The 22,664-nt window shown below is 45.9% G+C and overlaps 1 protein-coding gene across 3 annotated transcripts in view; it reads right to left on the bottom strand.

Annotated features, from left to right (window-relative positions):
- PDZRN3 (PDZ domain containing ring finger 3) overlaps positions 1-22,664 on the bottom strand; it is a 241,238-nt gene that overhangs the window by 11,437 nt on the left and 207,137 nt on the right. For all 3 annotated transcript variants that reach the window (XM_080828836.1, XM_080828838.1, XM_080828837.1), the window contains 2 exons: positions 10,278-10,525; positions 7,425-7,512 (listed from right to left, as the gene is read on the bottom strand). In XM_080828836.1, coding sequence (XP_080684962.1) covers positions 7,425-7,512; positions 10,278-10,525 — 336 coding nt within the window. The remainder of the gene's footprint in view (positions 1-7,424; positions 7,513-10,277; positions 10,526-22,664) is intronic.

Below are 22,664 nucleotides of genomic sequence, written 5' to 3'. Positions count from 1 at the left end.
CACACACACACACACACACACACACACCATGAGAGGGCAGAGCACAGGAGGAGCCCACTCTTATCTGAAACACTTGCCCTGAGTATGTTAAAGCTTTCTTTTCTACCCACAATTCCAGTTGGCTGTGAAGCAAACTTTAGGACTTGACTTTTAAAACAGATTCAAGAATGGGAGTGTAATTCTAGTTTAGGGAGTAGTCCTCTGGAAATAACTCTCTATCTTAGAAGTGGTCTGGTTTTAAAAATGATGAGTGGTACAGGATAGACATACTGGTATTACATTTCTAAGTGGTGGGAAAGGAAAGAAAAGGTTTCCTCCAGGTATGTTCTTGACATTGATATTAGAAAGGGTGGCTTGGCCTAGAATGTCTTCTTGTGTTACCTATATCTTCTGAGGAACACTAACCAAACACTGGAGAAGTTTCACTTAGAAGGCATATGGCTCAACTTAGCTCTAGTCACTCAATTTCCAAGGGATGGTTCAACATTGGAGGAAGAGCCTAGATGCTCTTAGGCAAAGAGTGAACCATAAAAGGTTTTCAGAAGCTCTTGGAAAACAACACTCTAAGAACTGCTACTATCCTAGCTGTGTATAAATCTGAGTTTTACCTTGGTTGCTCATCAAGATTATATTAAGGCAATAGCTGAATCATGAGTTTTGAAGTAAAGAAAAGCCTAATGTAGTGTGCACAGTAGGTGCCTCAGAACTGAATGAAGGAGCTTGCAATTCCAAGGCAGGGGAAAAAAAAAAATCCACATGAACAACCATCTTGGCTGGGCCATGAGCAAGCCAGGCGACCTTGGGAAAGTCACTTCACTTTCTCTGAAATGTCTCAGCTATTCTACAATTTCCCAACCAGATATGGTATATTTGGGGGCCTGAGCAGACAATTCTCCAAACTCACTGGCTGGCTTGTAAATTCTCAACATGGCATTCTGCCTCAAAGGTAAAGGCAGAGTCTTACCCAACTGAGCACATCACTGAAAGCTTAGAGGTTATCAATACATATCTGTCTGTGATGATGGAGATAAGATTTCAAAGAAGACCATTAATCAAACTGGTATGAATAATGTATTAGCATTATCTGGATTACAGCTCCCCCACCACTGGTGTCCTGTTGCTTACTGGTCTAGATGGACTCTTGGATAAAAATGAACTGCTAAGCCTGACATTTCAGATGAAATTGAAACGATAGCCCAATTAAGAGAATTAATGGGGCCATTCCACCTGGGTGATTCAAGCTTTCTGTTTCAACGTCAGCCACTTTAATCAGAGGGGATCCCAAAGACTAATTTCAGTGGCTTATCCCATACCCGGAAGACGGGTCACTGCAGCATACCTCTACCTTATCGGTTCAGAGCTGCTGTGCCGACGTCTTTAAATCATCTCCACTCTTTCTGTGTCTATGCATAGGGCGGGCTACGTGCAACACAGAGCTGTCTCTAGAGAGGCTGCACTTCCCTTTGAGAACCTTCACTGGAGATAAGGTAATGGGCATTTATTCCTCCACTCCACAAATGTTTACAGGGTACCTGCCATGTGTCGAGTATCCTAGGCATGAGGAGTGGAGCCAGGAATGAGCTGGACAAGAGCCCAGGTCTCATGGAACTTCTGTTCTAGGCGGGGAGGCCAGTCAGTAAGTAGGAAATGGCACGGTTGGGGTAGGGATGTCCTAGACAGAGTGGCTGGAAAGCTTCTCTGGAGGTGACCTGTGGACAAAAGATGGAACCAGGCGGGGCCATGCTAGGATCTGGGCAAGTGCTCTGCGGGCTGAGAGCAGAGCAGGCAGAAGGTCCTGGTGTGCAGACGGTAGCACAAAGAACAGGCAAGTGCCGACTGTACTGGGACTAGGTGAGGAGGCCGACTCCGTGAGGGCAGGGCTTGACCAGGGAAGGCTTCCTGGAGGAGTTCTTGAGCTGCGCTTTAAAGGCTGAAGACAAATGGACAGATTGGCTGGGGTGTCCTGTATCGTCTCTGGCATAATCCCAATTCCCTAGTGACCTACTTAGGTTACTTGATGAAACCAGGTTTGGAGGTCGTTTTAGTCTCCCTGTTGAAACTGTAGCTTTTCTTCTCTTTTCTCACCCCAAAATGACATCATCAGAACACAACATAGGTGAGGGTAGTTTCACAGCTTGGAAGGGAGGGGGGTTACCGATGAACCGACTGGGAAATTAACACGCTAGATTAAGGAAAAAGCCTTCTTCAAACATCTATTTTCCTTCTTAATTGCCTCCAGGAAGATCTAGAGCAGGTGTTCAGTACCTGAAAATTTATGGGTAATTATGTGGCTGCTCAACCCTTGGGCATACTTGGGTATAATCCTTTTGGCTTTACACAGTTTCACAATAACAGGGATTTGACACTTACCTAAATACGATCATTTTGTGTGCTTTAAAAGACAGAACATCTGTTTTTCTCTGTGAATTTGCTTCTATAATATCCCAACACACTCATATATTTTCCTCCTATATAATATCCACGGAACTAGCTATTTTTCAAAAGGTGTGGATGTTAATCTCATCCAACTCGGACGACGAGTGGTGTGTTGAGACTGACCACCTAACTCAGAACAGGCCTGCTCTTTTTGTAATCTAACCCCAGAGTCGGGGAGGGGGGATAAAAGGATGGAACATAGCAGAGACAGAGTGTGGACTGCTCTATGAAACCTGGTGAGAAGCATGGATGACAGGTACATGCCAATTGCCCTAAAAACTGGGTCTGCTTTAGGAAACTCTGCTCTTGGCACTGAGGTTCGTCTGAGCATCTGGGAGCTGACCAAACTACCGTCCGAGGACGTGCCTCTGCAGCGGGGCAAAGTGCTGGAGGTACACTGTTCTCTACGGGAGAGTGCCTCCTGGGAAGGGGCCACACTGAGCTTCTGGAAGACTCCATGCCCTCACCACAGGACTCAGGATGGGCCTCTTATCCCAAACCGCCAGGTTCACTTTGTGAGATGTGCTTACTTAGCAAAAATAACCTGGTGACATCTCAGCTAAGGACAAAAGTCCAGAGGTGAAAGCAACCTTCCCGCCTGGCGTGCACCCATGACCATATTTTGGCTTTCTTAGGAGATGGTGAGCTCCTGTCTAATAATCCTAAAGGCTTAGGAACTGCGAGGAATGTGAGCTCCTTAAAGGCAAGCAGGGTGGTGACTTCCTGATTTTGCATTTCCAGCTCCAGTGTATTCTGTGTAACAGATGATCAGTGAAAATGGGCAAGTCGAAATGAAAATAATCATGGATGTAAAGTCTCATGGCATCAAAGGTCTAATGTAAGAGACTCAGCAAAAAAGAAAAGAAAAGAAAACTGGGGTTTCAGGGAAAATTGCAGAGAGATCTTTTCGGAACAGGCACTTTTAACTATCAAATTTTACTTTGTTTGCATTGCAAAAAAAATAAATAAATAAAACACTCAACTGATTTTCCAAATACTTGGGTTGTTTGTCTCTGCTTTTTACTCATGAAAAGAAAGAAGTCTATACGGAATGGAATGCACAACCAAAACCTTGCTGCTTTGCCCCCTGAGCAAATGGAAACTTGGGACTTTTTTACCTCTAGGTGGGGCCCCTCCAACTTGAGTGTGTGCCAAGTCACCTAGGGATCTTGTTAAAATGCAGATTGGGACTCAGCAGGTCTGAGGGCCAAGACTCTGCATTTCCTGCCATCTCCCAGGGGATGCTGTGCCGGTCCTGGCACCACACTTGGAGAAGCAAGATTCTAGGGAACTGTTTTAGAGTGGCTTCTACCAAAAGCAAGATGCTCTAAGGTAGTTCATGCTGAGAAAGTTACCACCTTTAGGAAGACGGACTCTGTCTGGGCTAGTCTGGACACTCCTTTAACATTAGCTGATCTCCTGAATAAGAGAGGAGGGGTGGGGAGAACCGGCCCCAGACCCCTCAGCCCTCACCCGGCACCACTGATCATGCACATCAGGGTTTGGTAACACTGCCTGGGGTCCACTGTATATACTGTGTAGAACCTTTTATTTATGGCAGTTGATGCTGATTTTCTGAGGCAGTCATAGTGCATTGCCTTTAAAATAAATTCACCTGGCTTACAATGAGTTGAGTTGGGTTAAAACAGAGCAGAAAGCAAACAGTGATCCTGGTGGTATTCAGATACAACAAAAAAAGTTTAGGGCAGAATGGGCCAAATGGGGCAGATACTCTGGGAGACCTGTGACCTTCCAGAAGGCATCTGTAAGCTCTTTTAGACATAAGATTTTTCCAGGAAGAAACCCTAAGTTCACGACCCAGCAATTGCACTACTGAGTATTTAACCTAAAGATACAAATGTAGTGATCTGAAGGGGCACGTGCACCCGAATGTTTATAGTAGCAATGTCCACAATAGCCAAACTATGGAAAGAACCTAGATGTCCATCAATAGATGAATGGATAAAGAAGATGTGGTACATATATACAATGGAATACTATGCAGCCATCAAAAGAAATGAAATCTTGGGGCACCTGGGTGGCTCAGTGGGTTAAAGCCTCTGCCTTTGGCTCAGGTCATGATCTCAGGATCCTGGGATCGAGCCCCACATCGGGCTCTCTGCTCAGCAGAGAGACTGCTTCCTCCTCTCTCTCTGTCTCTGCCTGCCTCTCTGCCTACTTGTGATCTCTGTCTGTCAAGTAAATAAATAAAATCTTTAAAAAAAAAAAAAAGAAATGAAATCTTGCCATTTGTGACGACGTGGATGGAACTAGACAGTATTATGCTTAGTGAAATAAGTCAGTCGGAGAAAGACAACTGTCACATGATCTCCCTGATATGAGGAAGTGGAGATGCAACGTGGGGGGTTTGGGGGGTTGGAAAAGAATAAATGAAACAAGATGGGATCGGGAGGGAGACAAACCATAAGAGACTCTTAATCTCACAAAACAAAATGAGGGTTGCCGGGGGGAGGGGAGTAGGGAGAGGGTGGTGGAGTTATGGACATTGGGGAGGGTATGTGACATGGTGAGTGCTGTGAAGTGTGTAAACCTGGCAATTCACAGGCCTGTACTCCTGGGGCTAATAATACATTATATGTTAATAAAAATAAAAATTTTAAAAAAAGAAACCCTAGGTTCTGTCAGTTTCTCTGAGGCATTAGATACTAAAACAGATCACTAGTATGGAGTCAAGTTTAATGAGGTGTCCATGACTTACCAAGTCTACGCCATACAGCCAACCTTTGAACAACATGGGTTTTAACCACATGGGTCCACTTACATGTGGATTGTTTTTGTGGATTATACAATATAATACTGAATATAATACTGAAAACATATTTTCTCTTATTTTCTTTTCTCTGGCTTACCTGACTGTAAGGATACAGTGTGTGTTAACTGTCTATGTCATCGGTAAGGCTTCTGGTCAACGGTAGGCTAATAGTTAAGTTTTTGGACAGTCAGAAGTTAGATGTGGATTTCTGACTGCACAGGGGGTCAGCCCTCCTAACCCCTGTGTTGTTCAGAGGCCAGTTAGACTCTGTAAATCTAGCTCCTGAGATATTTTATAGCTTTTTAAAGACTTCGACTTTATCACAGTTACATTGATCATCAAAACATAGTGTTGTCCTATAACTATTGCTAAATAGCCTTCTTCTTTAAAGCCCTATTCCAGAGAACTCTAGACCCAGGAAATGCTAAGAGGTAGTTGGCGAGAGAGAAGTTGTTAGATCAAAAAAAAAAAAAATGTTGGAGGTAATTCTATTATATTTGTTCCCCTTCCTAGGGCATTTACCATGCCCTTGAACATATCCAGGACTAAGAAGTCCCCTGGGACCCAAATCTGTTCACTGTGGTTCACTCAGACATTTCTCAAACACAGTTGATGTGGAACCCCATTTGCACACACTGCGTGTTAGTTAACATGTTAAGAACTAGTGTCCTGGGAGGGGGCACTGGCTGCTCCATGAACTAGCCCTGAAGTTGGGGAAATGAGAAATCGTAAATAATGGGCAGAATCGCTGGTTTTCTGAAAGGCGCAAGGCTATGTTTTACACAGCATCAATCAGTGGGAGGCCAGCACTGCAGTCTACGGCAGATGGTGTGCAGGAACGGCAGCAGTCTTGAGTCACAATGACCACCGTTGCACAGTGACCATAGGCATTTAGCGGGAAATTCAAATTTTCCAAACAATGCCCCTGAATCCGTCATGGCTCTACTGCCAAGTACACTGATTGGTCTGTGTCAGGCTGTAGGGAGCAGCCAACTGATCCCTGTCCTCTCTTCTGGCACAAAACCCCCCGGTAACCATAAAGGAGAGCTCGAGGATCACAACCACCTTACACTCGTCCCCCGCTTCCGTCACTGCCCTCCAGCCTACTCCACTCACAGCAACCTGTCCGCTTCACATGTGTTGGTGGGATGGCCCGGACAGCACAGCAGGCAGCCACGGTTGAGTAAACTGTTACTGGACTTTTCCTGGCTGACCTTCCGATGGCGCTGCAGGGCCTACCCTTGACATCAGGAATCTTTCCAAAAGGTCCCTGATTATCCTAGTCTGTAAAGTTAGTTCTGAAAAAACGCTATTTTTCGAAAACACAGTGGAATACAGGAACCAGTGTTTGCCCAAAAGTGTAAATAAGCACATCTTGAAGGGTGACTTTGCTCTATTTTCCATCTCTCTTATTAAAAGACAAATGAGAGCTGGAACTCTGTAAACGGAGGTCCACTAGAGGAGGTGGGCCGGGGGCTGTGTGAAACGGGTGACAGGGACAAGGAGTGCACTTCTCGTGAGGGGCCCTGAGTAACCTACAGGACTGCTGAGACACTGTTAGACACCTGAAACTAATGCAACACCGTATCTTAGTTATACTTGAATAAGAATAAATTTAAAAGCCCTTAGAGGCCGGTGTGACCTCAGACATCACCTAGAATCATATCCGAGTCAGATACGGCCTCAACTTAAGCAGAGTTTCAGATTAACTGAATTTTTTTCAAGCTCAGTGTTAGAAACCATCGGTAAACCCTTTTGTGTTGGTGTGGGCGAGCACCTACTCTAATTACCCACCTACTCTTGCCTTTGAGTCAAAGTAGCCATGACTTCAAGAGGAGAAAAGGTCGGGGAGCCCCCCGCAGTTACAAGAATGGACGGAGTTTAGAGCCTGATGAGAGGAGAGAACCCGAGTTCACAGATCCACAAAAGGACTCGCTACCCTATCTTTTAAGTGATTTTAATTTAAAGAAAACCCCTACACTTCTGCTTTGGGGTCAGACTGTTACTTTCTGTTTTGAAAGGGGAACGGAAGGCAAAAAAGAGGCAGAGAAGAAAAGCCGAATTATGCCTTTAAATGGCACGACTCAAAGTGGTTCTTCTGAAAGAAATCCACCCATAGTGGCTCTTTCGTTAACATCCATGAACTACGTGTGTGCTCACAGACACCTTGTTAGACTTAGCAATGACTCCTAAATCGAGACAAGGACGTCCTTACCTCCAACTCCAGCTCCTCCCTGTCCATTTCCTGATGGATGCCGCCAATGTAGTCACTGGGGTCACAGTACTCGTGGGCCGAGGGATGCCTGAGAACAGAAGAGACACCTTTATGACCTGCTTGCGGCTGAAAGTTGCTGCTTTCATTCTCCCCCAACCTCGCCGGGCCTGCTGTCATGCCGCCTCTATTCTCAGGGCCAGGGCACTGTCTTGCCCAAGTCCCCCTGTTCCCACCGTGCTTCCCAGCAGCACAGGACCTCCCCTATTAACACTTCCATCCTCCCCGGAGAAGATGCAGGGACAGCGGGATTGCCTCTACTGCTCCTAGTGACCATCCTCTTGCCAGCTAGTCCCGTGAGTCAACAGGCCTCCTGTCTCACTCAGTGTCTAGGCAGCAGACACACTCCTCTCTCCTGCTTATTGCTTCACCGTTAGATTTTCTCTTTGGGTAGAAAAAGCTGGACTTCAGGAAACACTCCAAGATACGTGCTGGCCGCTGAGTCCGGTCCAAAGGGCTGGGACTGAAACTATGAGGCTGTCATCTAGGACAGTGTCTTTCCAAACTTCTGTGATTGTCCCATGACAAGGTAGGTTTGACATGAAACCCGAGTACGCACATACATGTACATAATGAACGAACGAATGTACCTACATGCACATGTGAAATGCACCCGTATCGGAGCTGACATGCATACACACCCACTGCTCAGAGGACGGAAGCTTGAGTCTCTCTAGGACAACATATGTGAAAACCTGTTTCCAGAAGCCATGGTCTCTCTGGGACCTCCAGGAGCCGAGGCAGTGGGGATGGTAACAGGCTCGGTGAGCAGCCCTGAGAGGGGCCAGACAAGGTGGGAAGGCTTAGCCTGACGGTTGCCTCTTGAGCATCTTGTCCTCAAAGGTCAGCACAGCAATCAATGGGCTCTGGTCTTCCCTCCCGGGCACTTAGTTTTGAAATACCAGATCAGACACGAATGGCCAAACAAGGGCTGGCTTTCAATTCTCTGGACCTATCCGGTAAATATCCTGCGAGCACTTAAGGGGCTTGTAGTACTGAGGATGCCGCTGGAAGGCCTGGGCTTTCAAGCATCACGTTAACACTCCCCTTTCCATCCCAATGCGCACTCTTGCCCTGCTCTGACCTTGGGGCCAGAACCTGGAGAGGCCTGACCTCTGGACTCTACTGACATTTCTCAAGTTGCCCCTGGGGGGTAAGTCATGTCATGTTAACTAGACTTAAGAGGAAATTAAGGGTTTGGCTTCTCAAAGGCCCATCACGGTGACAGTTCAACATCTGAGAGGCAGGAGTGGCTACAAAGCCCTCATCAATACTGAGAGGCAGTTTTGCTCTATAAAGTCAAAGGACTGGCTTGAATGATTGTGTTCAGTGAATCAGGCAATTCTTTCCCAGGAGCAACTGGGAGGCCACGGAAGAGTCACGTGGCTAAGCGCTGGCCGTTGAGGTTAGACAGACCTGACCTTCAGTCGCTGCCAACTGAAGCTGAGGAGAAGGGGCGCCTGTGCGCTTCCCCACGCACGGGAGGGCCGTCGTCTGTGCACACTCCCGTGCACACTGAGCACGGATGTCAGAGAGGGGAACCCCTCGTCCCCCGTCCCCACTGTCAGCTGCAGCTGAAATTACTTCGTCAGGTCTGGGGAATCAGCCCCGGGCTCCTGGGACAGCCAGCGGGTAACGCCACGGGACTAAAGGCAAGCCTCCGTCCGGGATCTGGAGGAACCGCAGGGAATGTGGGCTCACTCCAGCTACTGAGTTACTATCCGAAACCCAAGAGGCGGCACCCAGACGTTCGCCCTGGGAGGGGTAAGATGCCCTTGGAAATAAAGCACCACGTCAGTGATGGGAAGCAGGAGCAAGAAGGAAGGCCCACGAGTGACTCTCCCATCACCTAGAGAGACTCAGGTGGGGAAGTGGACATCCTGTCCTCACACAGGCAAAATGACACGCTACGAGCTCTATGATAAAGCGGGCATCTTCTCAGAAGTGGTCTCTCGCAGAAAATTTCTCGCTCTTCATTTTTTCCCTAGATGTTCCATCTCACTCACTCCATGAACGATTCTGCTCCCTCCTGAGTGCCTACCATATGTCATGCTGAGACCTTCCCACACGTTACTTCCTCTAGTCCAACTCCTACACACTGGGGGCTATCACCACTTTTCCTATATTAAAATGGGGATAAAGTAAATTGCCCCAGGTGCCCAGCTAGTTATCAGTTCGAACATCAGTTTCGTCTGACTTGAAGGCTCCGAGCTCCTCTCTCTCTCTCTCTCTGGCAGGAAGTAAGGTAAGAGGAGAGTCATGTGTAAAGTAATTCATTCGGGATGCCGGATCGCAGCTGTTACTTAATCGGTAAATGTGGTATTTATATGAGGCACGTGTGGGCTTATTAACACGGATCCAGGTTTGAAACGAGACCCAAGAAATCGGAATGCACACCCTTCAGGGCTCTCTTTACACTCCCGACTCCCTTTGTTGTCTGTTTAAGAGAACCATCAGCGTTCCCTCTAGTTAGAACACAAAACCTTCCCGTTGCCATTTGCGGTGATTAAATTTTAGTCTGAAATAACTTTTACGACATTTGTAAGTAATTTCGTTTTTAGAATATAATTTGAATAATTCCGCTCCAGGGCTATAATAAAGTAATTAATATGTCAGGGCGGTTTTGAGCAGGACTCCACTGATTGCCTCTATAAACAATAAAGTTAAACATGAGCAACTTGGAGGAAAATTGTCAGACCCGCTCATGTTTTCCACCACACGGAAGGGAAGAAAACAACTTCACTGCACTTCTTTACCGTGCTTAACGGATTAGTGCCACGGGACCATGTGACTTACTCCTCTGGTAGGAGATAGGGATCCAGCACAGGTGGGGTGGGAGAGGACATCTTGGTGAGCGCCATGATGTGCTCGAATGTGATGTCAGTCTGGGTTCCCGTGTCTACCAGCTGCGCCTCTGACGGGGGCGTGAACATTTTGGTCCGAGGCGTTCTCCTCAACACCTGTACCACGATGGGCTCTTTGGCGGTCTTGAAAGCTTCCACAGCCTGGTCATGAGTCGCTCTGGATAAGTCTTTACCGTTGACCTGTGGAAAAACATTTAGGGTGAGAGAGGATTATAGTCAAGCAGAAGCTGGAAAGACCGCGCTCCCGTGTAAGCAAGCTAAAAATTAAGAAATTGACGGTGTCAGAGAATTCCAATTCTCCCTGTTTTAGGTTTCTTTCCTAAGGAATGCCTGGTGGGATGGGAGTGAGTTTGGAGGGATACAGATCTGGCATCAAATGATAAATCTCACAGTGGGGACATCTTGGCTTCCTACCGGAATGTCTTTCACACGGTATCATCACCTGCTAATCTTCCCTGTGAGAGAAAAGAGCAGCCTCCGGGCTCAGAGCCTTTATCAGGCAATAATAGCTAACCAGAAATTAATTACATTGTTATGCTTTAATGGGGTCTATTATGTCAGGTGACATTAGCTTTGCTTTTACGGAAGTGATGTGAAGTTTCCTTTTTAAATAAATTGCTTTGCTTTTTTTTTTTTTTTTTCAGAGTCAATCTAATATATTAAGTAAATGATAATCCGGGTGGTAGATGGACGTGGCAGGCGTCAACGTGGTGCACGTTCAGCTGGCATTCTGGCCAACATGTGGGGAACCATCGCTAGCTGCATACGGTCTTGTTTCCCACTGTGCACAGCTTGAGCCGCTGCCGCGTCCCCCGTGCCTTTACTTACAGCGTGTCCACAGTCCACCGCAGGACTGACCCAAAGCTAGCACTTAACACTTCCCTCAACACAGTCCGGGAAGTTGGCAGAGCCAACGTTATGCTCGTCTCCCTCTTCTAACAGCTGCAGATTCACCACATGAGCCCACACAGCCCGTTAGTGGTGGGTCACAACTTTGAACCATTGGCAAGTATCCTGGATGCGGCATCCAATCCGCTAACTCAACGTGGCTATCTTTAGCACAGCTTACACGAGAGGAAACAGAAGCCAGAACCTTACTTCTAGAAAATGAAGTCATTCCAAGCAACCTCTTAGTCCAACTCCTGAATTTACCTCATCCTTCTCCTGTACCCCACAGAGAAGGACTAGGATGTTATGTTCCGGGAGTTTGGTAATGTCTAGCAACTACACTGCAGAAACGGTCCCTGGCTCATAGTTCAGTATTATTCCCCAGGGGGTTGGTTTGCTTTGTAAAGTCAGATACAAAATGATCGTACAGGAACCATACTCTGTGGGCTGTACCTCTGCAAAACTTCCTGAGCTTCTCAAATCTCCGGAGAGCAACACTCACAAGCTTGTGTCACTTCACATAGGGGTTCCTGAGCATAAATCTCTTAGACTGATACTCCATTGTTTCAATAGGCATGTTTTTAGTATTTATTTACAAATGTCAAAATGAACACTGAACCTTTTTCTGTCCGGCATACGCTTCCTCCCCCTAACCCCCCAGTATCTTGTACTTCAAAGCACAATGACAATTAGGTCCCACCTCTGAGGCAGAGAGCACGTCGGTTTCTCTTTGTCCAAGCAAAACACGAGTATTGATCAGGCAGCCGTTTTTCTATTTTTTGCTAAGCCCCTCCACTCCGGCCCTGCAGGGACAAGAACTCTCAGGACCGCGGATCTTGTAAACAACTGCTAGGTTGAAGGATAGATGTGAGACTCTTTCCTTGTAATGAAGCCCAAGTGCATCACGCTGGCAGAGATTATTAATGATCTGGAGTCAATCTACTTAAGTAATTTACTTGCAACACAAGGGACTTGGGTAGAACAAGAACTCTGGGCTAGGAAATGACTCGAGTGCACCAGGAAGTAGATGAACGGCTGAAAACACCGAACTCTTCCATCCTCTGCCCAGGAGGACTGGGGACGCCGGGGTTTAACCTCACAACTGTCTTCCCCCTTCTCCTTCGAGAAGAGGACAACCAGACACAAAGGAATTCTTTCCAGTTCCCAAACCAGCGGACCACCTCGGCCCCCTCCTTGCTCAGAGCCCAGAGTGCTTGGGGCTTGGGTTGGGAGGGAAGGGGAGGGGGCGTGGTTGAACAGCGACTTGGAGATCTGTGAGATTCATGCTGTGGTAGAACTCTCTGAGCCCTATTTTCCATGACTGCCTGACGCCGAGGGTCAAATACTACAGGAATGTGCAGTGTGAGAGTCAGACTGTCCCTGGGTTAAATTAATGCCACAGACAGCACGTGTAAGAGATGTGGACGTGGCCACTGCCAGCTAGCCCAGCTGTCTCCTGCCCTCGGTAGTCACCAGGGATGGCTTGTACCGGAGGCAGTATTACTCCCAACCAACTCTCACGTGAAGACTTTTTTTCCCGTAAGTTTTTATGTATTTGAGAGAGAGAGAGAGTGCGCATGAGCAGAGGGAGGGGCAGGAGGAGAAGCAGACGCCCTGCTGAGCAGGGAACCCCACTCCAGTCAGGGCTCCACCCCAGCACCTGGAGATCAAGACCTGAGCCGAAGACAGATGATTAACCGACGGGGTCACCCAGGCGCCCTTAGACATGAAGACTTTTGAATGCGTCCTGCAAGATCTTGTAACCTGTGGTTTCTCTATTCATACATAAATACCAGGGCTTTTGCCAAAAGGGAGTGAACATGAGATTTTCTTTCAGGATCCTTCTAGTTGTGGCTAAAGAAGAACCCATCCTAGGAGTCAACTTTTTACATGTACAATCAGGTCTTCTAGATACAACACCAGACAGTGTTAGCTACCTGCTCAAAAGACAGCCTTCCTTGCCTCACCTTCCTCCCAGCTCAGGAAGATGGGATTTTGTTTTCCTTCCATCAGATCAGAGAGCTTTCCCTCCCAGGGAGCCTGTGGTGTGGGTTTGATTAACTTTGGCTTATTACAGTGCTCTTGTTCCCTTAGTGATGGATTTAGGCATGGGCATACAACACACTTCTGGCTGGTAGGAGACCATGAGGAATCTTCTAGGGAGCTTTTGAAGTTTTGTTTGTTTTTAAAACAGGTAGGGATGGCCTCCTGCTGCCTCTGGGCAAATCATCTGCATGTGCCGCCTGGACGCCTGGGAGTATGTTGGGATCATGTTGAGAGCCAGTCTCTGGAGCCAAATTAACAACATACTGAGGGATTCGGAGCAGAAAAACTAGGCAGCTAGGGTCTCTGATGGTTGCACTGAGCAAATGAACTAACCAAGCTTAGAACCTTTGAACCCCAAATTTCTTCTCATATTCAGTACTGAATTCCTTATACATCGACCATTTTAACTTCAATCTTCACTGCGTGCAGCCCAAAACATCCCAGTAGGTGTGAGTATCACAGAGATGTACTGTAAAATTAGGCAGGAATGTTACTACCTATTACTTAGGTAGATTTTATAAATCAATGCTACGAGACTGAGCAGATGTTTAAATGGTACCTAGAAAAAGAAACGCGACGGACCCACCTGAATCAGTCTAGGCTAAGAGGATTCATGGGGGCAAAGAGCTGCCCTGTGTCTCTATGCACACAATTCCAAAACACACGAAGGCTTTTCTGAATCCGTCCCGTTGTTGGTATTATTCGAAGGTGTTGATGCAACGACACCCATCGCATCTCTACTGCCTAGAGTGAAGAAAGAGGGCAGCAAAACCCAAGGAAGGCCTGGAATATTGGGGTGACCACGAAATGACCTCTTGTCCCACTCCAGGATGTCACCGCCATGCTGGGTTCCCCAGAAAGGCATTTCTGACACCTGTGTCCATGAGAACAACTTCAGAAGCCCAGAGTCATGTGTGTATGTGAATCAAAGACAGTTCCGCTGAAGCCTGGGCACAATCTAGGTGAGCTCCTCCTTCCTTAAGTTACAGCTCAGGAAGGAAGGCACAGGTCAGCAAGCGTGAAAGCAGGGCAGGGCTGGAATCCTGACTGTGGGCTTTGAACAGCTTGGCTATTCCGAGTCTCAGTTACCCCTTCCACAAAACAATGTAATTACAGTGTTGTGCCTATTAAGGTTATTATGAAGTTTAACAAGATAATCTACTTAGAGTGACTAACATGCAAATAATAAGAAATTTACTAAGATACCAGGGCTAATGGGGATCCTATACCAGAACAGTCACATTTTCCCAGGAGAAAATAATCTATAAATCAAAGAAGCAAAATGCAGCCTAATTAGGTAGTCTTAAGAAACATTTGTGTACCCAGGAGCTCCCTGCCCGTCTCTTGTTCCTGGACTACCAACATGCACGTTCATATCCTAGAGTCCTCAAGCTGGGATTCTCCAGCAAGGGTTTGGGGGGTAAGAGATAAATTTTACAAGACTTGACCCACACAAGCTTCTTGACAGGGTATTTTAGGGATCATTACATTCTCTTAAAAGACAAGGAGACAATGTGGGAGTTTACCATCCTAGACGATCCATTTTTGCAGCCAAATTTGTTTTGAATTACCTTGTGCACATAACACTTATTACACTGTCATCTTGGAATCACATCCCTGAGAGCCTTCGCTAGGGGATGACGCCGGTGTGCTGTCAACCACCCGAGAATGACAGCCTTTATTCCCGGGATTAGCATTACAGCTACATTACATGGCACAGCCGTGATGATGGCTGCAATTACAGAGGGAATGCGCCGCCGTGCTCATCCGGTGACGTTTGGCCCGGTCACATTAAATATCATTAACTCGCCCAATTGAGCAGATTGCTTTTAAAACAGTTTATGCAGCTCTAAAACCAAGTAAATGGAATGTTTTGGAACCAGAAATGCTGATTGCAAACTTTATCTTTATTATAAATTAAAGGCTTAAGTTATTCACCTAAGGCTCTGGCTGGCCCCTCGGGACTTAGGTGCAATTATGGTGAAAATCCAATCAGTCTGTCTCGTGGCAAACATCGCGGCCACAAACATGACATGACACTAAGGAACCCTCGAGAGGTCCTTTAGCGTAAGGTCTCCTGAGACAAGACAATTACGCCGTGGGCATGGAAAGATCCCTGCCTGATTCCGATGAGGCCGGGCTAACGTGCTTGCTGCTCTCTGTATGAGGCAGTCGTGACGGTCTTTTCCACAGCCCTGAGAGGTGGTGCAAAACTGGGGGGGGGGGGCAGATTTTCTACTTGGGGGCAGATCTCACGGACAACCCCTCGGTCCACCTTGTAGTCATTCGATCACCGAGAAAGTATTTGCTGGGGTTATTTAGACAGGACGCTACTCAGGAGAATTAAAATGAGGCCCCAGCAAGTGTGAGCCACTCAAGAAATGGCCAGAGGAATGTGTCGTGGACGGCATTTTCCCAAGACACCCGGTGAAGGATGTGACCTGCTGAGGTGGCCGGTTTGCTCCCAGAGACTACACATGCTGGCACACAAAATGAGCCCATAGCCCAGAGAGAAGCCGGACCACTGCTGTGTACCTAGAAATGCCATCCACGCAAGTCCTGTCCTGCATCTTTAGTGTCGCCTTCCAAAAGACGCGCCCAGAAAGCTTGCAGGGTGCCCTCCGACCCAACGGTGAGCGGTTCAGGATACCTGAATATGTAATATTTGGAAAAGACATACCATGCTGTCTCTAAGTTAGAAAATATGTATCTATTTTTGGGAAGACATCTGGTTTCTGAGGTTCGAGGTACCGCAGTCACCTCTCTTTCCACTGCGTGTGCCAGCGACCCCAATGGAAAGCGCTAATGCAATTTTAAATCCAGCCTACTCTCAATTATGCCCCTGGCTAAAACACAACTTTTATAGGGTTCATTTAATTAAATACAGGGGCAGGGATTTCATTCTGTAAAATATCACACCTATGTTGTCAAACTAATTAAAACTTAGATCCCACTGGAACCAACAGACAATAATAAACTACATACCAAAAAGTAAAAGGTTTCAAGCTCGGATTTGGGTTGAAGCAAAAAACATTTTTTTTCATTGAGGAAACTTCTTGTGTGTTTTCATTTAGTTCAAATATATAGTCTGCTCTGGGGCTGGACAAAGGGAAGGTTAACTTATCTAACATGTAGACATTATGTTTAATAAGAAGGAAGAGGAGTCTTCATAAACAAATGGTGTTTAAATTAATGTATTTCTGCGGAAAGCACTCACTTTCCTCTGTGAGGTCATCTATAAATAGATTACCCTTCTGTAGATCTGTAGATCTCAGTTCCTATGATGTAAAAACTTAAATCTGTAGGAGCACGTTTGATTTCTAGCACGGACCACACTAGGGTTTGTCCACAGTAATTTCTAAATGCATCCTGATGTTAATTCCCTGGGTTTGGTATTTCTGTAACTGGAAGATTCCTCCCCACCCCCCACCCCTGACTTACTACATTCTGAGTTCACTTGAACAACTGAACTTACAGTCTAGGTAGTTTTCCTGTTAGAGGACCCTTCCTTATGTCTAACTTAAGTATCTTGCATTTTAAAATCCCTTACTTTTTTTTTTCCTAAACGGAGAATATTCCTGGTGATAGCCTCTGAATAATAAAATGGATGACAAGTCCTAAAGAAAGAGAGGTGAAAAGTCACGTATGTTCTTAGTTTTTCTAAAGGTAGTATGAGTCCTAAAATTACAAAATGCTTTCTTCTCAGGTTAAAAAAAAAAAAAATCTACCTTAATCGACAATGTTTTGTTAATCTCTTTTCGGGAGACTTGATGTCATCACGCCAAAGTCCCATTTTAAGTGATCACATCCAAATGTCCATTAAACTATGGTGTATCTGAACCACTCAGCAACTTATTAACATGCACTTTTTACATCATCTTGAAGGTGATAATTTAAAGAGGCAACTCAACCTGTTACAGGAAAGCCCAGTGTCAAGTACTTGGAAAGAAGGTGTTTCTATCGCTAAATCTCCCTCTCCTTTCTAGGACTAAGTTCTTTGGAACGTGTCTTCTCTAGTCCTATCTTTCATGCCCCTGCCGCACGGGATGGTTTTGGGTTTAAAGCCAGTTAAATATGGCCAATTATATTCCGCAGCCCATCACTATTCACTCCTGGGAGACATTCTTCCAAATACCTCCAACCATCCTTGCCCTTCTCTTATTCTTTATGCTCATCTGGAAGAACAGCCCTTATGGTCCAACCATCTGCCTGTTGTCCACTTCCACACAAGAGTTTAGTGATGTTAATTCACACAACGAGATGTCACCAAGTAGAATTCACAGCATTTTCTTGATGTGCAATCACACAGTTACTTTTCTTGCCTGTATTTTCTCACCAGGCTCTGAACTCCACGAGAGCATCAATGGTGCCTTTCACTCCCTGTACACCCAGACCTCAGCACAGCAGCTGGAAGGCAGCAGGCTTGCCAGCAGGTCACCTGAGTGACCTCTTCACTCGTTTGTAGACAGTTGCATCCCCCCACTGGGCACATCTGCTACCATTTCATGGTCCTTTCTACTCTTAAACCAAAATTCAACATTTTCTGCTCTGTGGTTGTCTATGCGTAGCTAAGCTAAATACAAATCTGGTTGAGTTTCCTTTAGAATTTCCACATGTCAAATGAAAATACAATATGCCTTTTGTGTTTTTCACATACATACGCACATATTTAGTGAGAAGCATTTTCAGTAGAAAATGTACGTGGCACCATTCTCGGTAGGATTGACATGATGTCAAGGGTAAAGTATCCTCTGTTTTTTTGGAGAATGTAAAACGTGAGGCCCAGAAAGGTCATGGAGTGCCTGCAAAGAACCAAGGTGGCTCTACCCAAGCTTTCCTGTCCTCCGTGGGTTCTGTATTGTTGGAGACAAGGTGGGACCACTTCAAGTGAAAACATGAAACCTCCCATATAGGGGAAGGAGACAAGAAAGACCAAAGTTACAGACCTCACAGAAAATCAGAACATGTGAAAATGCAAAATTTCTTCTCCCCTCCCTATCCCCCTGCCCTGCTCCCTCATACTCTGTCTCTCTCCTGGATCCCTGCTTAGGGTTGTGCAGACTAAGCGGTGAGCAAGGTGCCCAGACAAGGAGGGGAGTGGGTGGGCGGGCTCAGAGGAAAGGGAGCTTTTTTCTTTTCTTTTTTTTTTTTAATTTTATTTATTTATTTGTTTGACAGACAGAGATCACAAGTAGACAGAGAGACAGGCAGAGAGGGGGGGAAGCAGGCTCCTTGCTGAGCAGAGAGCCTGATGTGGGGCTCGATTCCAAGACCCTGGGATCATGACCTGAGCCGCAGGCAGAGGCTTTAACCCACTGAGCCACCCAGGTGCCCCAAGGGAGCTTTTTTCTAATCCCCACTGAAGTGCCAGAAGGACTGGCCATGGTCCCACTTGGGGCTGTCACTGGGTCAGGAGTAGGAGGTGTCATGGACGCACGTGATGACCTGGCCTCTGGACACGCAGAGGGGACTGTGTGGTGGCTCAGCTACCTCAGCCCTACCCCAAAAGGGTTGGAAAAGGTCTCTTCCCCTAGTACCACCGTGCTGCAGCATCCGGGAGAGCAGGCATTATCTTTCTGGGCTCCGCTGCTCACCTCGCCATGTGATGAGAGCCCAGAAGAGCTGAAGTAATGTGCAGGAGTTTGGGGCACTCTGGCCATGATAATGTCAACAGTGGTACTGCGCTCCCTCCAGGCCGGCCACTATTCTAAGCACGGCGCGTTTACGTACTCAGCTGATCTCCTGTGAGGGAGATGGTGTAAAATGACCTGTATCTGACAGATGAAATTGGGAGGCCAGTGAGCATTTGTGTATCTGCAGACCTTGGATTCAACTGGCCAGCGGCTTCTAACTTGAATCGGCAGATGCAAGTTCAGAGCTAGCCGTGCTTCTTTTTACAGGTCCGTTTTATTGCATTTAACGATCCATATTGGCTTTACCCCCTACTATCAAAGCAATACAGCCACCACTCAAAGGAGAAAGGCGTGGTTCCGTTTTTGCAAGCATCACACCCAAGGCCTTATGAAAACCACTTTACTATGTCATTTCCATCTCCCTGGTGTAAACTTCATATCGGTCTCATAAACAGACCTTGTAAATTTGTTAGCTGTTTTCCTCAAAGACGAGGGCAGTGATTAGGATAAAACTCTACCCTCCAGCCTCTCATCATCAGAGAAAAGGACGTGTAGGAAGACTCCTCCATGAAAACAATCATTGTCATGCTGAAATTAAAATATGACGTAAAAAGAAGTGTTCAATGATGTTTCACGTAACCATGGGCACCAAAGTTTCAAACAGGATCCTAACGGGGACAGCATGAAGGTGCATAAGAACAGGAAGGAGTTCTACATAGGGTCTGACCGCCTCAGTTTAAATATAAGCTGTGTCACTTCCGTGTTATATCGTCTTGAGCAAGTCAACCTCCTGGTGACTCGGGTTTCTTATCTGTAAAATGGGTCAACAGGAGGACCTAACTCATTGGTTTGTTATTCAAATTCATTAGGCCACACATAGAAAGTCATTCGGGTTTGTGCCCCCACAGAGTGCATGCTCAATAAATATCAGGTACCTTTTATCTTCATTCATTTGAAGATTTATTGGGGGAACCACTAAGTGCTAGGCTCTATGTCCCACTGAGAAAGTGGTGACCCCAAAGCTCAGTAACAGTGGGTAAGAGTGACCACTGTCTGGGCTCTGGGGTGAGACACCCATGGGTCTGAATCTCTGTTCTGCCATTTACCACATGTGAGACCGGGTAAATTACTCTACCTCTGTGTGCCTCAGTGTCCCCCACTAAAAATGGAGGATACTAAAGCAGTTACCTCCTAGGGTTTCTGTAACCACTTAGCAGTGCAAAGTAAAGCTCTCAGCATAGTGCTGAATGCCAGCCATTGTCATAACCCTGCAAACTCGGACACATTCTCCCTGTGCCTCATCTGTGAATGCAGTTGTGAAGATTCAATGTGAAGAAAGTCTGGCTCAGGGTCAGCACTTTTCACAGGAGATACCAGCCCCCATGTGGTTCCGGAATATTCCAGCTGCCAAATTTCAGTAAAAAACTTTAGTGCAAATAAATTGTATAAGAACATCAATAAAGGGGCGCCTGGGTGGCTCAGTCATTAAGTGTCTGCCTTCGGCTCGGGTCATGATCCCGGCGTCCTGGGATCGAGCCCTGCATCGGGCTCCCTGTTCGGCGGGAAGCCTGCTTCTCCTTCTCCCATTCCCTCTGCTTATGTTCCCTCTCTTGCTGTCTCTCTCTCTGTCAAATAAATAACTAAAATCTTAAAAAAAAAAAAGAACATCAATAAAAAAGATTTTATGTTACACTCATGTGTATGGGAAAGACACAGATGGATTTGTAGAGGGATCCTAGCGTCCGTCTCAAGGATCTGGTATTCTGCACTACTTGTAGTGCATGCTGCTTTGGGCCAGGCCCTGTGCTAAATGCTTTCTATGCGTGATCCTATCCCATCCTCTCGATAAGGTCATTGGTAAGGTCAGAGGTGTTTTCCATGTTTACAGATGAGAAAATAAAAGCCTAAGCTGCTAAAAGCAGCATCTGAAAAACAGTACAGCTCCTAAGCAGTAGAGATGGGACTTGAACCACATCTGCCCAAGTTCAAGCATATGTCCTATCCCTCTTACCATAGAGCTGCGTAGCTGGAGCACTGTTGTCTGACCCCAGCCCAGAGGTAAGATGAGGTCGAAACAGGATGGGAGAACAGAGTGGAAAAGAGTCATCATCACATGGGGGGTCAAGGGAGCCTCAGAGGGGAAACTCAAAGCTCTCATGAGGAAGTCAAGTTCCTCAAAGTTCCTCACCCAAGAAAGACATTCACTGTTGGTGCCTTGGGCGAATGGGTGAGCTGGGCCACACGGACCCAAGGTGGCTAAGCCAGCTGACCTTTCCCAGAAACTCACCTTGGTCATGGGACATGTTTACCAAGCAGAGTGAGAAAACACAAGTTTTCACTCACCCACCCCTTCCTACTTATCTGCGAAGATGAAGCAGAGGAATCTATTTTCTTTTCTCATTTCTTTTCTTTTTCTTTTCTTACGAAGCTGTCCCTTCAAATTTTAGCATGTTTGCCCTACACATGTCCTGAGGCATTTTGTGAAGCCCCAGTGATGGGACACCATTTAAAATGGTCCAACTAGGAGGAATGTAATGTGAGTCTTGTGTTAAAACAGAAAACTCTTGAGCGGTAATAAGAAAACCAGTAGCACCAGGCATATTGAAGCCCATGAATCTTATAGAAGCAGAGCCAAGAGAACACATTTTGCAAGAAGCTCACTGACCTTAATGACCTCTGTCTTACTTATTCCTCTTGATAAGACAATGAAATTTCCTAACTATCTTTATATAACACCAATGTCAGTAAACAATCTGATGCATGCCAAGACAAATGAAAGCTAAAGTCATGCACTTGACAGAATTTCCTGGCTCTTGCGGATCTGTGTCTCAAATTTTTATGTCACTTCAACAGTGGTTTGGAAGCTTTTTTGTTTGTTTTCTGTTTTCTTCCAAGAAATAAAATTATGACATATAGGACTTAGATAAAAACTAATTTTTTGCTTCTACCCTGCAAGCTAGTAGTAAAATTTCCATGAAAATGGGGTAGAATCCTTAAAGAAAATGTTGTAAATGATTGCCTTGTGGTCTTAGCAGTTAAAGAAAAGTCTATTGAGAAGGGCCTAGTACAAGCATGAAAATGAAACTGGCACTAGATGTTGAGAGAATAGGCTAGTTTTTCTTTTGTTTTCACAGAAAAGAATCATTAGTTGGCTTGTCCACAATTATCTTCCTCAATAAATTATATATCATCACAAACATTTCTGATTTACTAAATAGAATTTTTAAAAGATCCACACCAGAGAAAAACCAGAAAGTATGGCTGGGATTTGAAATACAACTGAAAGACTAAAAGCCCCTTAATGTTAGGGATCCTACTTTTTACTTCCTAGAAACATCAGACATCATCATTCATTCAGAATATTTTCTATGTACCGTGCACTATGCTTAAGTCATTTTATATTCAATCACTCATTCATGTGCTTATTGATCTAATAAATACTGGAGATGACCATGTGCCTGGTATCCTGCTTGGGGTTGCCAGTGCACTGGTGAGCAAAACCAGAAATGAGAGCCACCCATTAAGTTCATAGTCTGGTGAAGGAGACAGAGCTAATGATCCTATAACTGAGAGAAGGAAAGAGAACCTGGCTGGGGTTGGAAAGGAGGCCAGTACTGGGATGAGGGGGGAATCCTCTGAGGAAGAGATGTCAAGCATAAATCAGCAGAATAGACAAGATTTACATGGGTAGAAAGAGAGAAGAGCATAGTCCAGACAGAAGGAGCAGCATGAGCCAAGGTCCTGTGGCTGGA

Source organism: Martes martes (genome assembly GCF_963455335.1).
Source record: "Martes martes genome assembly, chromosome: 1".
Classification (NCBI taxonomy): Eukaryota; Metazoa; Chordata; class Mammalia; order Carnivora; family Mustelidae; genus Martes; species Martes martes.
The sequence above is the reverse complement of the archived record's forward strand: the minus strand, read 5'-3'. Positions and strand labels throughout refer to the sequence as shown.